Consider the following 16069-nt stretch of genomic DNA (forward strand, 5'->3'; position numbering starts at 1 on the left):
TAAGGTACTGCTTAACATACATGGGAGGAAAATTTCTAGGTCTTGCAGGCAGAAAACCTAACTTGAATTGCTATAGTGGGGATTCTTGTCTTTTAACCCAGTTTCTAGATCTAAGTAGAATTACAGACTTGAAGCCCCTTGATTGAGGTGAAGGCCAGGTCCCTTTGAGGAACAACTAAGCACAGTGACCACAGGTGTATATTAGGAATCGTCCCAGAGAGACTTGTGGCCATTTACCAGAGGGATTGTGCCCTGGAAGAGAGAAAAAGTCTAGGCCTTATAGGGGTTTCATAGTCTGGCTCTGAACTACTGCTAATCCCCAGAGACCCAAAATGCTGTGATGGTCTATCATTCAGTGTAGAGAATTATTAAAGTCTAGAGACAGATGGGCTGTGGGTCTGAATCTGCCAGAAGACCCAGTTTGAGATGATTTCCTCAGTCTCAGAATATACAGTTGGGATAGATAAACTTAGGGCCTGGCAGCATTCCCACATTGGATTCTTTCTTATAAAATGAGCACTGCTATAGAAAGAAAGGCAAAGTGGAAGCCCCTAGAATTCTTCCTTACCCTCTGCCAAGATAATAAACAAAACAATACTACATCCCTGAGGGAATTACTTGAATTAGTGCCATCATCAGTAACTTAAAAGATGCAAGAGTATTGCTTCCTACCACATCCCCACTTCATTTACCCTTTTGACTGGTACAAATGCCACATGGATTATGGTGAGTGCCAGTAGATTGTTACGAATTCAATCATCATGTGAAGTGAATTACAGCTGCAGTTCTGCTTGTGGTGTCTTTGCTGGAGCATATCAGCACAGCCCCTGAGGTTCTATTAATCTAGAAAATACTTTTAAGCCCATACTGATCAGCAAAGGTAGCCAGAAGCAGCATATCTTCACATGCAAACCCTACAATACTATATTGCCTCATGTCTATATAAACTCTTCAATTCTCTGTCATAATACAGTCTTGGAGACCTGGTATTAATCTATTACATTAATGACATTATGCTAATTAATCTGGTGGGCAAGAAATAGTAAACATTTTAGATACCTTAGAAAGAGAAACCCCCCAAAATTTGTTTTTGGTAAAATTTCCATAGGTCCAATAGTCTAAGGGAAACCCTGGTGGTATAGTGGTTAAGAGCTATGGCTGCTAACCAAAAGGTTGGCAGCTTGAATCCACCTGGTGCTCCTTGAAAACCCTATGGGACAGTTCTACTCTATCCTGTAGTGTCACTATGAGTTGGAGTCTACTCGATGGCAACAGGTAACAGGTAATAGTCTTAGACACTTCAGAATATCCCCTAAAAAGTAATAGAAAAATTGTCATACCTTGTATTGCACACCATGAAAAAAAAAAAAAAAGCACAATGCTTGGTGGACCTTTTTAGATTTTGAAGTCAACTCATGCTACATTTGGGCATACTCTTTTGGTCCATATACTGGGTAAGTTTCGATGAGTCCTAGAGCCAGAAAATATTCTGGAGAAGGTCCAGGCTAGAATATAAATTTATTTGCCCCTTAGGCCTTATGATCTAACAGATTCAATGGCTTCTGAAGTGCTTGTGGAAAATAGAGGTGCTGCATGGAGCTCTTGCAAGCCCAAGGGAATATTAACGGAGTATTGGAGGGAGGCCATGCCCTCTTCTGTCTTACTGAAAAGCAGCTCCTAGGTTGCTACTGGTCCATAATAGAAACTGAACTCCTGACCATGAGACGCCAAATGACTACTCAATTTAAACTGCCCACATGAACTTGGAAGTACATGATCTTCTAAGCCATGAAATTGGGCATGCACAGAATATTTTGTTATAAAAAGAATGGTATATAAGAGACCATATCTAAGCAGATACAAAAGGCACAAGGAAATTGCGTAAACCAGGTGGCCCAGATTTCCACAGTATCTGCTTCTATAACTTTGCCTCCTATTCCTCAACCCAAAGTTATAGTCTCATGGGGAGATCCCTATTAACAGAGGAGAAAAAAGTACAGGTCCTGTTTATGTATGGGTCTACATGGTATCCTTGCTCCAGTAGTAATTAGATGGCTAATGCACTATAGTCCCACTCAAATGACCCTGAAAAACAATGGTGAAGGGAAATCCTTCCACAGGATAGAAGAACTTGAAGTAGTAAATTTGGTTGTTCATTTCATGTTGCAGGATAGTTGGTCTGGGATACAGCTATGCACTACTAGTTTATGGGCAGTGGCTAATGAATCCGTTAGCTAGGCAGGGATTTGGAAAGAAAAGGGTTGGAAAACTAGGTATAAGGAGCTCCATTATATGGATAAAGCTCTCAGAATGGACACAGAGGGTGAAGATATTTGTATCCCAAGTAGTTGCCTACCACAGGTATGTACTGCTGAGGAAAAACAAACAAACCTGTTGCCATTGAGTCAGTTCCGACTCATGGTGACCCCATGTGTTACAGAGTAGAATTGTTCCATAAAGCTTTCTTGGCTGTAATCTTTATGGAAGCAGATCACCAGGCCTACCTTTTGTGGTAACACTGGATGGATTTGGATTGCCAACCTTTAGGTTAGTAGTTGAGCAAAAACCATTTGCGCTACCCAGGGAGCCACTGCTGGGGAAGATCTTCATAAGTAACTGGATGTCAGTCTTCCCTAGTCATTTGTTTGTTTGGTGGCTCCATGTACAAAGTGGCCATGGTGGCAGGCATGGTGGCTATATATGGGCTTAGTTGCTTGACTTCCCCTCATTAAGGCTGATCTGGTTATTGCCACCAATGAGTGCCCAAGCCACCGTTGGCAAGACCAGCATAAACCCCCCTATAAGGGCCCGTTCCTTAGTGAAACCAGCCAGTTACCTGGTGGCAATTTGATTACCTCAGACCATTCTATCATGGACGGGCCAGTGCTTTGTTCTCGAAAGGATACGTATGCATTTTGCATATTTATTTACCCATGGTACTTCTGCCAGCAACACCATTTGTGGACTTACCGAATATCTTTATCTAAAGTGTCCCACATGACGTCACTCCTAACTAGGGGATGCATGCTTTCAGAAAAGGAAGAGTGGCAGCAGTTTCACATCCTTGAAATTCATTGGTTTCTCCACTTGCCCCATCATTCTGAAGCTGCCGACTTGAAAACTTGGTAGAACATTGGAATGAATTACTAAAGGCTCGTGTATGGTTGCAGGTGGAGCACAACAATCTGAGAGGGTGCTGTCTTACTGGATGTAGTATATTCCTTAAACCACTAGCCAATATATAGTGGTCTCTCCCCTAGGACTGGAATGTACAGGTTCAAGAACCAAGAGGTGGGATGAGAGCAGCCCCTCTTACTCTTGCACTTTCTGTAGGATTTTTTTTTTTCTTCTTCGTCTGTGACCTTAGGCTCAGTGAATTTGGAGATTCTAATACTCAAAGGAGAAATGCTCCAATCAGCAAACACAGTCATGGATCTGAGGAACTGGAAGATGAGATTACCCCTGGCCATTTTGTCCCCTCTTGCCACTGAATAAACAGGCAGAGAGGGATTGTTACTGCCTGAGGTGATTGATCCTGATTACTCAGGCAGAAATAGGGTTGGTGTACTCGGTGGCTAAGGAGGGATGATTAGAATACATGGAATCTACTCATTGGAGGTTCCCTGGAGCACGTCTACTACTTGCCTAGTAGTTCTGGTTGATGAAAAACTGCAACATCCAATAAAGAAGAGTATCAAGGACTCAGATTCCACTGAAACAAAGGCTTCATTAGCCCTCAGGGTAAAGAATACCATCCAGCTGAGGGACAGGCACAGAGGATGGACGTGAAGTGGGTGGTGGAAGACGGTAGCTATGATTACCAAATTAGAACTTGTTGGTAGCTATAAAATCAAGAAGTGTGTCAGTTAACTGTTTCCTCCTCAGCCCTGCCTTTTCCTCTATCCACCTTATATGAATAACACTGGGAGTGGATAAAACAATAAATTTTGCATGGGAGTGTGACCATATTGATGTAACTTGTGATGATCAGAAGCTAATGTCTGTGTATATTTTGCTTGTGATGGAGAGCACAAATTTCTCACCCTTTGAGGATGAACATCACCTGAGGAGCAAAAGGTGTGGAGTATACTGAATAGATTCCAGTTACCCCTCAAGATCCACTCTCTACCCGTTTCTACCAAATTTCCTTCTATAGGAGGCTGACTTGCATTCATGGGCTTTTGGGTCCTGGTTGCCATCTCGCTTCTGGGTTGGGCCAAAGGGGAGAATTGGAAGAAAATTGAATGGGAAGAGAGTGAGGTAAGGGCAGTTATTACCCTGGTTCCTTCCCTGTGGGATCACCACCGGATGAATTTTTGTTTTGTTTTTTCTTTTTTGAGGAAGATCACATCTCCAATCTAGTGACCCTCTCTACACAATTCTCTCACCCTGGATTCTGGTACCCATTCCTTCCTCTTGTCACTTCAGGCTTATGGATGGCAAGGGTTGTACCCCACTATTACTAGCCATGGGATTCTACACTATACTTTGAGATTTCCCTATCCTTTGCCCACATCTCTGTAAATAATTCCTTTATTGCATTTACCTCACACTGCCAAATTTAAATGTGCCATCTGCTTCTTGTTAGGATGCTAACTGACCCAGCATGACTCCTGAGTTCGCCCAAACAGACATAAGGGAAAGGCTTTAATAACTGTAGAAGAGACTTTCTCTTTCTTCTACAAGACAGAAATGACTGAGCATGTAGTTCTGATCGTCTTATAGCCTTGAAGGAACCTGGCCTTATGTAGTGAATGTCAAGAATAAAAAGAATTCTAATCCTTTCTGACATCACAGAATTATCAAATCAGCAATCTTGATCTGACACTACACAGGGAAGGAACCAGAGTAATAACTACTTTTAGATTTCCAATTACTTGATCCAGGAAATATTTGTATTATTTCAGCCACTTTGAATTAGGTTTTTCCAATTTTTAAAGCTGAAAGTAACTGATAGATTCTTATAAGCAGAATTGCTGGATCAAAGCGTATACACATTTAAATTTTTAATAATAGTTCCTGCAAGATTGCTTTCCAAAAGTGCTATACAGATTCACATATCCATCCACAGAATGAGTGAATCTGTTTCCCCATACCATTGCCTATCTTCCTTTTAATCTATGGGTGGAAACTGAATCTCCTATTGCATTGATTTACATTTTGCTAATTACTAGTGTGGTTAACTATAATTACTTATATTTATTGGATATTTATATTTTCCTATGTATGTACTGCTTTTTATATCCATTGCTCATCTTTCTGTAGGATTTTGTGTTTTTTTTTTTTATTGATCAGAACTAGTTAAAAAATTTTGTATTATCAATTTTTTACTTGTCAGATGTTTTGCAAATGTTTTCTCCCGGGTAGCTTGTCTTTTAGCTTTCTTTCTTGGTTAGTATTTTCTGATTTTGCCCCAAACTAAAATTCTGATGGCATTCAATTTACTATCTTTTCTTTCCACGGCTTTTGCATTTTGTATGATGTGACTCATTGGGCTACAGGCTCTCTGTCATTGCTTCCATGTCCAGGAATTTTAAACTTTGGACATTTTAATCTATAACACTGCTTTAAGCATTGCACCATGGACAGCCCAATTAAGATTTTTTTTTTTTTTACTTTAGCTCTTTTGTTGTTGTTTGTGTTGCATGTATGTTTACAATTGATCAATAGCTGCTTCAAACTTAGAGACATAGGACTTTATGATCGTCCTGTATGGTTAGGTTCTTGTACCTTAACTTTTTTTAATGCTTTGTTTTATTTCTGGAATGTTGGCGAGTAATTTGGTGGTGATTTTGTTCATTTTTGTCCTTAATTTCACATGGGGGAAAGGGCGTTGTTAAATAGCATGTTGCTCCATATTCTAAAAGTCTGGGGTTTAGTGGAGACCAGCTTTAAGATGTGATGGATCAATCCAAAGGAAAGTGGCCTTGGATAATGAGCTTGGGAATTTTGGAGGAACAGAGGCCTTTGGACATAATCCAGCCACACCGTGCCACCCACATTGGGTAAAGGCTGTACCACAGAAGCTGCCCCAGGAATTTCCTTGGCATTTGTCCAAGTCTACTAGAGTACAAATGGACACATTCTGGTCTTGGTGGTTCATGGTACACACCATGTTGTTCCATCAGTTCCCCTCAGGTGAGTGCCAGTTCTTTTCTTTTGGCAATCCCAGGCCAGACTATCCGTTCTGTTTGTAGGTAGCCCTTGGTGCAGACTAATCTACACTACACAGTGGCTTTGGTCCTCTTTGGAACTCCAGAGAAGCTAATGAGAACCCTGGAAGAGAATCCTATATTGAGAGCTGGGAGTTGCTGGTTCTAGGCCTACTTCTGCTACTAACTTGTTTCTGTGTATTTGGCAATTATGCAGCCAGAAAATCTTTCCTGCTTTATGGCCCCCTCTGCTTTATTAGTTGTTATTGTCAGCCTGATTACATTAATATGATGTTATGAAGATTATGCATCTATGAGCTGATTCTGGAGTTCTAGTGTTGATAAGCGATTAAGCTCTCCCCTCCTCCCTGGTTTCCATTTGGTGTTGTCTGACTTATTAAGGCCATGGTCATGTTAAGTGAGAAAACTAGGAGGACTTGTTACCAAACAAGTGTGGATGGTAATATCTTAGAGCTTGAAAATTGGAATCTGGACTAAATGATTTCTTAAAATTACTTTCGTATCTAAGATCTTTAGACTTATGAGTACTTGCCTGAATTCAATTCAAGCCACACCTAAGGTGTGCATATTGTTATTGTTCTACATGGCAGTTAGACATTAATAGAATCTGGCAAAACTAAATATAATCTGGGTTATGTTTACATAGTAAAACCACATTCTTTAGTTTTTATAACCAGCATTGATATTGATAGTTTTCTCAAGTACACCTAGGGTGTCATGTGATCCTAATATCCATCCCTTCCACTCTCCAGACAAAAGTTCTGGGTCCATTTCTTCAGTAAATGGGCTCTCTCTGCCCATCGATTATCAGCCTCAATGGTTCAGTTCTCCCATTTTATCACCATCAGTCTTATTCCCTCCAATTTCTCTGAAGCTCATTTGCGCTAAAGTTTAAAAGTGGGGTTATCAGAATGGATGCTGAGTGCTGGAAGTGCTGGGAAGTACTGGATTCTTTAAATAGGAATGGTCAGGACCAAGTGAAATAATAGGCTGAGGCTAAGGAGGACAAATGCCACCATAATACATAGGTTTCTGCAATCTTCATTTGGGCAGAGAAAATTCAAGATATAGCCAATGGTTTTTGAATTAATGAAAATACAGCTGGGTTATGTCTTTTGGGTCCTCTGAGCATCTCTGAAGTGAACCCTCCCCTTAATCAACCTTAGCAGTCCTAGCACCTGCCAGACTACACTCTCCTCTCAGAGATCTGAGCATCTGTTATGTAAAGGACCCCTCTTTAGGTCTGGACACCAGTCCTATAAGATACTGCTTCAAGCTCCTTGGTTCTTTTGTTCCCTTCTTGCAGTTGTTACTATCTGGGGTACCTCAGCAATTCTGTTTCACTTGTAACCAATCACCTCTATTCAGGTACCTCTGTTTGCACTTCCTAGTGTGGGTTTTTCTTTCTAGACCAGATCCTGACTGAAGCAGAGACCTAAGGGATTTGGGAGCCAGGTGATGGGAAATTTTAGATGCTATTGAAAATTTTATTATTATTTTTTTAATTGTGTGGTGAGCATCCCAAGAAAGGGGATATGTTGACTAAAACACAGTGAAGGGTCTCTACAGCTGGGCAAAGGGGACTCAAGTGAGGTGACGTTGGCTGAGCCTAGTTTTGAATAAGAGTGTGTCTGAATTCATTGTCACACTCTCTCTAGGGTAACAGAAAAACCAGAAGCCAAAAGTGATTAGATTTGGTCCCTAACAGGAAAGAACCACACTCCTTCAGAGGCCAAACAGGAGATGGAGGTGAACAGTATGAGAGGTTGAACAAGGAGACTCTTCAGGACTGGGAAGACGAGCTCATGGATGGGTGTGCCTAGAAGATGTGTCTTGTTCTTTGCACTTTATTTTCTAGATAGAGAGGTAAATATGAAGCTATAAGATCTTCTAGTCTACCTCTTGAAATTCCCTTCTCTCGCCTGAGTAAAGTTAACTTGTGCCTCTAGCAAATTTTTATACAGTGTTAAGCAGACAGTATAGGGGTATAACAGAATCAATACAAATAAACAAAACAAAACAAAACTTCTACCATTTATGGAGTGCCCACCATGTGTCCTGCATTACTAGAGCAGAGGGTGGGGATATACTGGAATCTGGGACTTAGTTTTTAGAGAACTCACTGCCCACTTTGTTAATACTTAGGCAATTCTGGAGCCCACTGAATTGGGGGGGTACCAGGGGTCAGACTTGTCTCAGTTAAGGATATGTTGCTTAGTCACAAGAGGTAGCTCTCCAAGGGGATGGAAATGCATCTTTGAGGGGCTGAAAGAGTGTTATGGAGGGGTATTTTTCAGCCTAACTCTCCATCCAGGAGTGGCCCCACTTGGAGTAGTTGAGTGGCTGGATATATCACGTGGCTCTTACCTGGAGCACACAACTAATTTTGTTTTCACGGGACCTCCTTAGCGAGACTGTAGAAGTAAGGCTTCCAGTCCCAGGAGATAACAGTGTCTGTCATAAGGGGCCTGGCATTCTCAGTTATAATCCTAGAGTGTTGTGGCAAGAGAACTGAGCTCTGGGAAAGTCCCTCAGTCTCCCCTTTCTGACAAACTGGGACCTGTCATCATCTCTGTTTCCTTGTGGCTGATCTTGTGCAGTTTGACCCCGCCCTTATTTCTCATGCAGCCCAGACAGGTCATACTAGTGCTAATGGTGTGATTTCTTCCCCTGAGCTTTACAGGATCTTCTGGCAAGAGGAACTGGCCTTCTTTCACGTTGTATGGTTGTCACACCTCACCAAAGAAACTGGAGCCTCCCCGTGCTCTCCAGATAAATGACCCACACACTGTCAGAGCCTGTCAGAGCTCTTGGAAGCTGCTGGAGCTGCAATTCAGTCCCCTGGACTTTTGATACGGATCCTTCCTTGTCAGGTGCAACAGATAGCTGGAAAGTGCCCTGAATCTGGACCTTTTTCTCTAGCTATGCTTCAGGACTCAACCACACCAGGCTGGCTCAGTGCCTTGTCCTGTGAGGGACTAGCTGCTTCTTTTGAGGAGTTGGTGGGATCCTGGCAGAGCTGCGCTGGCATGGGGCCCTTCCCTGCTCACAGGTGGAAGCAGCTGCTGACAAAGGGAGGGTCTCTGGGAAGAGGAGACGCTGGCATCAGGTGGTTGTGGGGTATTTCAGGTCAAAATCAGGTGCAGCCTTGGAAGTGCTAAGGAGATAAGCTTATTGGTTGGATTCCTGGGTGAAGAAAAATTCTACCTGGTCTCCTCTCCTTAAGGCTGCTTGAGGTTTTGTCCCAGGAGGGTGACTCAGATCTTCTGACAAGAGATTTGCGTCAGGCCAGGCTTTCCATTACCCTGTCTAGAATGAGGGCCTTAGGAACAAGTGTTCTGGGAAGGTCTTGGAAATGTCTCCTGAGGCCCATCTTACTATCTCTGTCTTCACAGGTGCTGAGACAACCCCACCATGACAGACATTCAAAAAAACCCTGATCATGGACAACCCCGTCAACAGGGTAATGTACTCACAGCTGCCTTCTCTGGATACCCCAGAATTTTCTACCCCTCCCTGTATATGGGAAACCCTGGCAGCATAGTGGTTAAAAGCTACAGCTGCTAACCAAAAGGTCAGCAGTTCGAATCTACCAGGCGCTCCTTGGAAACCCTATGGGGCAGTTCTACTCTGTCATATAGGGTTGCTATGAGTTGGAATCAACTCGATGGCAATGGGTTTGGTTTTTTTTTTTTTTTTTCTCTGTATATGACCCTTACAACTTGGTGCTCTCCATTTCCCACTGGGCTTCTGGGGAGTGGGGACAATTCTTTATTCACTGCTCTAGTATCAGTCTATAGCACAGGGCCAGACACAGAGTATTCATCAAAAAAGTGGCTGGGCCTTAACACGAGTGTGCTGTGGGGATGCTTATTACCCTCTGTCTTGACAGGTTCCTTTTGTTAGACCAGTTACTGCCCTTCATAGCCCTTGCCTTTCTCACTAGAGCTCACAGCTTTACTGGAAAGAAAGGCTGGGCTGGTGGGCCATGTGAGCACTACCAGTCTTGGTGTGTAAACCCCAGGCCTTCCTTACTGAAGAAGGGCCTGTATTAGATTTTCTTTTTCCTGGCATCCAGTAAAGCAACTTTAATGACCATGTCTCTTTATTATGCCTTTCCATTAAAACAGTGATGGTTAACCCTCAGAATGGGACTATCTTAGATTTGAATCACCAGGTGTGGGTTCTTCAGAGTCAGACCCTTGTGGCAGTTCCACGGAGTGACAGTGTGGTTCCAGGTAAGTGGTCATCCTATGTCATCTCGTAGAACTAGCTGCAATGCTGGTATCCAGCCTCTAGTTAAAGTGGGGCTTTACAATGGGGCCCACCTGGAGGAGGGAGGGTTTTATAGCTGGAAATGGAAGTGAACGAGAGGTTTGTCTTAGACTAAAGAAATTGGAGATGGTAGAAGAGCCTCCTGGGGAATAAGAGAGCTGCTTTCAGTGTTTGGAAAGTCTATCCTGTGGAAGAGGAGCAGCTTGTTCTATGTGACTTCAAGGTCTCTTAAAAGGTGTACAGGTAGTCCCCAGCTTACAACATATTTGAGTTAGGACAAACTGCACTTACAATTTTTTTTTTTGTACATTTTATCATTAATAATATGTACTGCATACAATGTTACAACTCATAATTTGCTGATGTTATCATTCTCATACCAACCCCCCAAGATAAATAAAGATTGAATTTATAACGATACTGATAGTAAAAAACAACAACAATAATAATAAAGGTGTTCAGCTTACGTCAGAATTGACTTACAACAGAGCTGATGGAACAGAACCCTGTCGTAAGTCAAGGACTACCTGTAAATGGGTGGATACTACAGGTAGGCAACTTTCAACACCATGTTAGGCAAAACTTGTTAATTAATGGACAGGACTCTCCAAAGACGAAAAAGCCTGCCTGGGTTGGGGAGCTCCCCTCTTCAGATGCTCAAGTAGAACTGTGATGATTTCTAGGGCATGGACTGCCAATGGTTGGACTTTTTATGTTTGTTCCATTTCCTAGTGCAGTGATTAGCACATGGTGCAAATGGAAGAATGATTGAATACGGTGGTTAGACATTTGGTAGGACCAGGGTAGCAGGGGTTATACTCTTAAGGTGTCTTCTAGCCTTGGTTGGAAGATATTACCCTGGTAAATCAAAAGATCTTTCCTTGACTTCAAAAGGAAACTGATAATGTCTTCTCCTTTTAAACCTATAGTCACTGTCACTCTTATCCCGTGCAAGTATCCAGAGTCTTTTGAGCAAGACAAAGGGACTCCAATTTATATGGGAATAAAGAATCCAGAGATGTGTCTGTCTTGTGAGGATGCTGGAGGGCAGCCCACATTGAAACTGAAGGTAAGTAACTAAAAAAAAAAAAAGCAAAAAATGCCTATTCCTTTTACAAGAAATTTCTTTTGTAGAAAACCTAATTTTAGAATTAAGAAAAAAAAGTACTCTCATTTTCCTCAGCATCTTTATTTCCAGCTCCTTTCAAGTTATGTGTTTGCAATAGCTTTTCTTTTATTTATCCTGCCCCTCACTAGTTGAGAACTCTTGCTTGCCTGTCTTCACTTCGGGAACATTCCCAAGCATTGTTTCCTCAAGTATATTCACTTTCTTCGTTCTGCTTTATCTCTCCTTTTGGAATTCCTATTCATCAGTCATTGAATCTCACTGCTAGATCTCACTCCAATATTCAACTATTTTTTCCTACTTTCCATCCTTATATTATTATTTTTGATATGTTTTAGGAGAATTTCTTGGTTCAATCTTTCAGTTCATGATTAACATTTTCAGCCTTGTCCTGTCTGCTAAATCATCTTTCTACTGCACTTTCTTAAATTTCAGTTTTTACTATTTTAATTTCCAAGTTCTCTAGTTGATTCGTTATATAACTGCCTGTGGCTTTAAAGAACAGAAATTTATTTTCTCACAGATTAGGAGGTTAAAAATTATCACTCTGGCTACTAGATGAGAATAGATTGTGGGGGACAAGGTTAAAAGTTGTGAAGGAGGCTTTTGAGGATATCTAGGTGTGATTTCATGGACTAGAGGGCAGCAGTGGAGGTGGGGAGATGTGGAACAGATCCTGGATATACTTTGAAGTTAATGCCACAGGATTTGCTTACAGAGTGAAGGTGGAATGTGAAAGTAAGAGAGGGGTCAAGGATGGCTCTAAAGATGGAGTCTCCATCATCTCCAACAGGTTGGAACAAGCTTTTTTAGGGAAGATCAGGAGTTCAGCTGGGACATGTTCAGTCTGAGAGATCTGTTAGATATCTAAGTGGGGAAATGTCAGGCTTTAAAATATACAAATGTGGAGCTCAGATAGAAAAGTGGTCTGAGGTTTGAGATATGAATTTCCGAGTTATTTAGATGGTATTTAAAGTCACAAGGCTGGATAAAATCACCAAGCCAGTAAAAGTGAGTAGATAGAAAAAGTAAGTAGTAGTAAACGTAGATCTTAGGACGGAGCCTTGGCATTTCAACATTAGGGGTTGGGGAGAAGAGGAGGGGCCAGCAAAGTGCTATGAGAAGAAGCAGCAAGGAAGGTAAGAGGAAAAGTAGTTGAGTGTGGTATCCTGGAAGCCAAGGGAGGAAAGTGTATGAGGTGTCAAGTGCTGCTGACTGACTGGTCAATAAGATGAGGACTGAGAATTACATTTTCAGGTCTGTCCAGTTTGCCAAGTCAACCTTCTGTTGTGTTCTAGTCCTTAGACAAGGAGTGAGAATTCACCGTTGCATTTGGCAGTGTAGAGGACATTGGTGATTTTGATGAAAGCAGCATTGGCGCAGTGGTGGGGTCAAAAGCTTGGATAGAGTTAGCTTAAGAGAGGAATTAGAGAAGTTAGCAAATACGGGCAGCTATTTCAAGGAGTTTTCTGCAAAGAGGAACTGGTGGTGAGTAATCAAAATGGTTATTTTTTTTTTAAGATGGTAGAAATAAGAACAAATGTTATGCTGATGGGAATGATTGACTAGAAGAAGCAAAATTAATGGTGTACGGGAAAGAAAGAATGGCTGAAGGAATGCCCTTAGGTAGGGGAGTGCAGATGGGTTTTGTTACCCAGGTGGATGGACTGGCTTCAGTGGAGACTGAGCATGGCAATTCTGTGTGGGGCAGTGAGACATGGGTGAGGGTGAAGATGCTGCTGGGGGCACATGTAATGGTGCTGTTTGTAGAAGTTCTCTTTTAATTGTTTCAATATTCTCAGTGAGTAAAAAGTTGAAAATGAGGATGAGAGAGGAGATACTGGTGTTTGAAATAAGAAAAGTGTTCTTTCATTTATTAAACAGTAAACAAATGTCTATTGTGTAGAAAACCAGGAACTTTTCTATGTGTTGAGGAATATAGTGATAAACATTCTGACAATAATTATACAATCAGTAGATAAACATGCTAAGTTCAGATGGTGATTGGTACTACTGTAGAAAGTAACCTGGCAAGGAGAGAGTGATGGTTGTTGGTGGTGGTATTTAGAGGTCTACTTTGGCTAGGGTGTTCAGTGATGTTCTATTGGAGGAAGGGACATTTGAGCCAGACCTGAGTAATGGGAAAAAAGGCTGTCATGGGAAAAAGTGGAGGCAACGTCCAGATGGAGTGAGGGCAAAAACCAGGACCCTCGGGGCAGGAACACGTTGATCTCTTGGAGGGAAAGAAAGAAGATAGGTGTGGCCGTAGCACAGTGAGCATGCAGGACAGTGGTGGAGGTAAGGGTAGCAAGGTAGGCAAGAGCTGGATGTTCTAGACCCTGCAGACTTTGTTAAGAAGTTTAGATTTTATTGTAATTATAATAGAAAATCATGGAAGAGTTTTAAACCAGGAGGTAACACGATCTTATTTTTTATCAACTTAAAGGTTGCTCACCTGCTTTGTGGAGAATAGATGGTGGGTAAATAGAGTAGAGTCAAGCAGAACAATTAGAACACTATCACAATCATCCAGGCAGTGGCCTGGATTAGGGTTTGGCAATGGGGGTTGCAAGAAGTGGCTCAATTCATCAAGAAATTCCCAAATATTTTGGAAATGGTCCTCAGGACTTGCTGCTGACTTGGATGTTAGGAGGGGGGTCAAAGAAAGAGATGCCAAGGGTGAGTCTTGGTTTTTGACTGCCCCCCAAAAATTGAGTGGATTAACTGGAAGTCATTAATTGAGTAAAGGAATTCTATGGGAGAACTCCTCTCACCCAGTGAGAAAGAGAGCCAATTTATGGACCATCCCTGTGTCTCTCTGAAGATTTTGCTTACACATAATTTACACTTATTTTACCTAAATATATAATATATACTATAAAAATATTCTTGTATATGCAATATAGAAGTCATCTCTTGAATCCTTTATTTACTATATTCCTTTTGGTGCAAGTCCCTTGATTTGTTAAGCCCTGTTGTGTCTTTTTCATGGCATTGACCTTTCCATGTTCGGTCAGAGAGTCCACCTGGCTGTCTTTTGCCATGGCAGTGGTCTTGTAGGGGGATGCATGTTCTTGAAGTTTTGGTAAGGAAGGACCTTGGCGTACCTCTTCAAACTTGTATCTTCTTCCTTTTCTAAAAGATCCCTTTAGCCTCTTGTGCAAGGAGAGTTCGTTGTTCAAATGTGTCACTTGTTTATTCACCTATCCCTCGTATCTTCTCCTATGTTGGCTCTGGATTTGAGAGTGTGTGCTGGGAAGGTGAGATTTTGTATGTGCTCTCTCTGCTGCTCTTTTGAAATATGTTTTCCTAGGCTTGCACTACTAGATGGAGAAGGCTTTCTCCAGCTTTGGAACATTTACTGGTTGTGTGCAAGTAAGTTGGAACAACTCCAACAGCTTCTGATTCTCTTCTTGTGTATTCCCTCTCACATTTCAGGTGGAGAAGATACTGGATTTGTACGACCAAGCTGCACCTGTGAAGCCCTTCCTCTTCTACCATGACAAGAAAGGCAGGACCTCCACCTTCGAGTCTGTGGCCTTCCCTGGCTGGTTCATCGCCTCCTCAGAAATAGGCCAACCCATCTTCCTCACTTCAGAACTAGGGAAAGCATACAACACTGAGTTTGATTTATCTATAAAGGCTTGAACTCAGCCTGGAGGTGGCAGCTTCGCCAGAGATCTTTATCTTCAATCTTCTAATTGCCAGTGTGTTTTCATCTTTATTATTTCAGGGTTGTTTTCACACCCATACCAAGAGGTGAACAGGGCTGCCATTATCATCTCCTTTTGTGGGTGAAGAAGAAATAATGACTTCGTGGTAACTGAGGAAAAGAATGTGGGCTCAGAACCAGGAGGGATGGAACGATATTTGGTTCTCCTCTCAAGCTGAAGTTGTCTGGATCATAGTCATCTATACTAGTGACTTTAGGACCGAAAGACCACGGGGCCTTCTCCTGAGGTGTATATGAAGAAACTTCAAAGCTCAAAAGAATCTTACCCAAGATTGTGTAACTAGCAGACTAGCATGAAGGTGATCTTTGTTTTTGTTTTGTTTTCTTTCCTTTTTAGATTATATCTTCTATAGTCTTTATACTTTATATAGTTGCCAGTGTTTCTCAATGTGTGTTATATATCAAGACCTTTTAAAGGAAAATAATTCTTGTGTTAAATTAAATTATTTTTGTCCCAATTTTAATGTATACACAAAGCCAAATATTCATATGTTTATATAAAAACAAAGACAAAACCGATGTAAAATGAAATAAAATAAAACAAAACATAAACTAAAATTAGCAGCAGTAATTGAATGAGGCCATCACAGTGGTTAAGCCTGGGACTGGGGCTTTGCTAGAGAGTAAAGGGATTTGTCAGTGGTGATAGGATGGAGGCAGGGAATTAAGCACCTGAAATGACACTGCTGTTCGACAACTCTCTTTATGGTCTCGCAGCCTTGTTTTCTCCCACTGCCTCTAGTCTTTTCATTTTAGGCATGC

At 41.7% G+C, this 16069-nt stretch overlaps 1 protein-coding gene across 1 annotated transcript; it reads left to right on the forward strand.

Annotated features, from left to right (window-relative positions):
- Positions 1-2292: 2292 nt before the first annotated feature.
- LOC126060847 (interleukin-36 gamma-like) lies at positions 2293-15604 on the forward strand. The gene is made up of 4 exons (XM_049857199.1): positions 2293-2323; positions 10304-10411; positions 11378-11517; positions 15013-15604. Exons 1-4 carry the CDS (start codon positions 2293-2295, stop codon positions 15220-15222), a joined length of 489 nt encoding a protein of 162 aa, XP_049713156.1. The 3' UTR covers positions 15223-15604.
- Positions 15605-16069: the final 465 nt, after the last annotated feature.

This window comes from Elephas maximus, chromosome 17, assembly GCF_024166365.1.
Source record: "Elephas maximus indicus isolate mEleMax1 chromosome 17, mEleMax1 primary haplotype, whole genome shotgun sequence".
In the NCBI taxonomy this organism is placed as follows: Eukaryota; Metazoa; Chordata; class Mammalia; order Proboscidea; family Elephantidae; genus Elephas; species Elephas maximus.

Bases quoted from the DNA above. Each gene is read 5' to 3' on its own strand.
- LOC126060847 (XM_049857199.1), top strand. From the start codon at position 2,293: ATGGATAAAGCTCTCAGAATGGACACAGAGG. The intron at 2,324-10,303 runs GTGAAGATATTT...CCATTAAAACAG, and splicing joins TCTCAGAATGGACACAGAGG to TGATGGTTAACCCTCAGAAT. The intron at 10,412-11,377 runs GTAAGTGGTCAT...TTAAACCTATAG, and splicing joins GAGTGACAGTGTGGTTCCAG to TCACTGTCACTCTTATCCCG.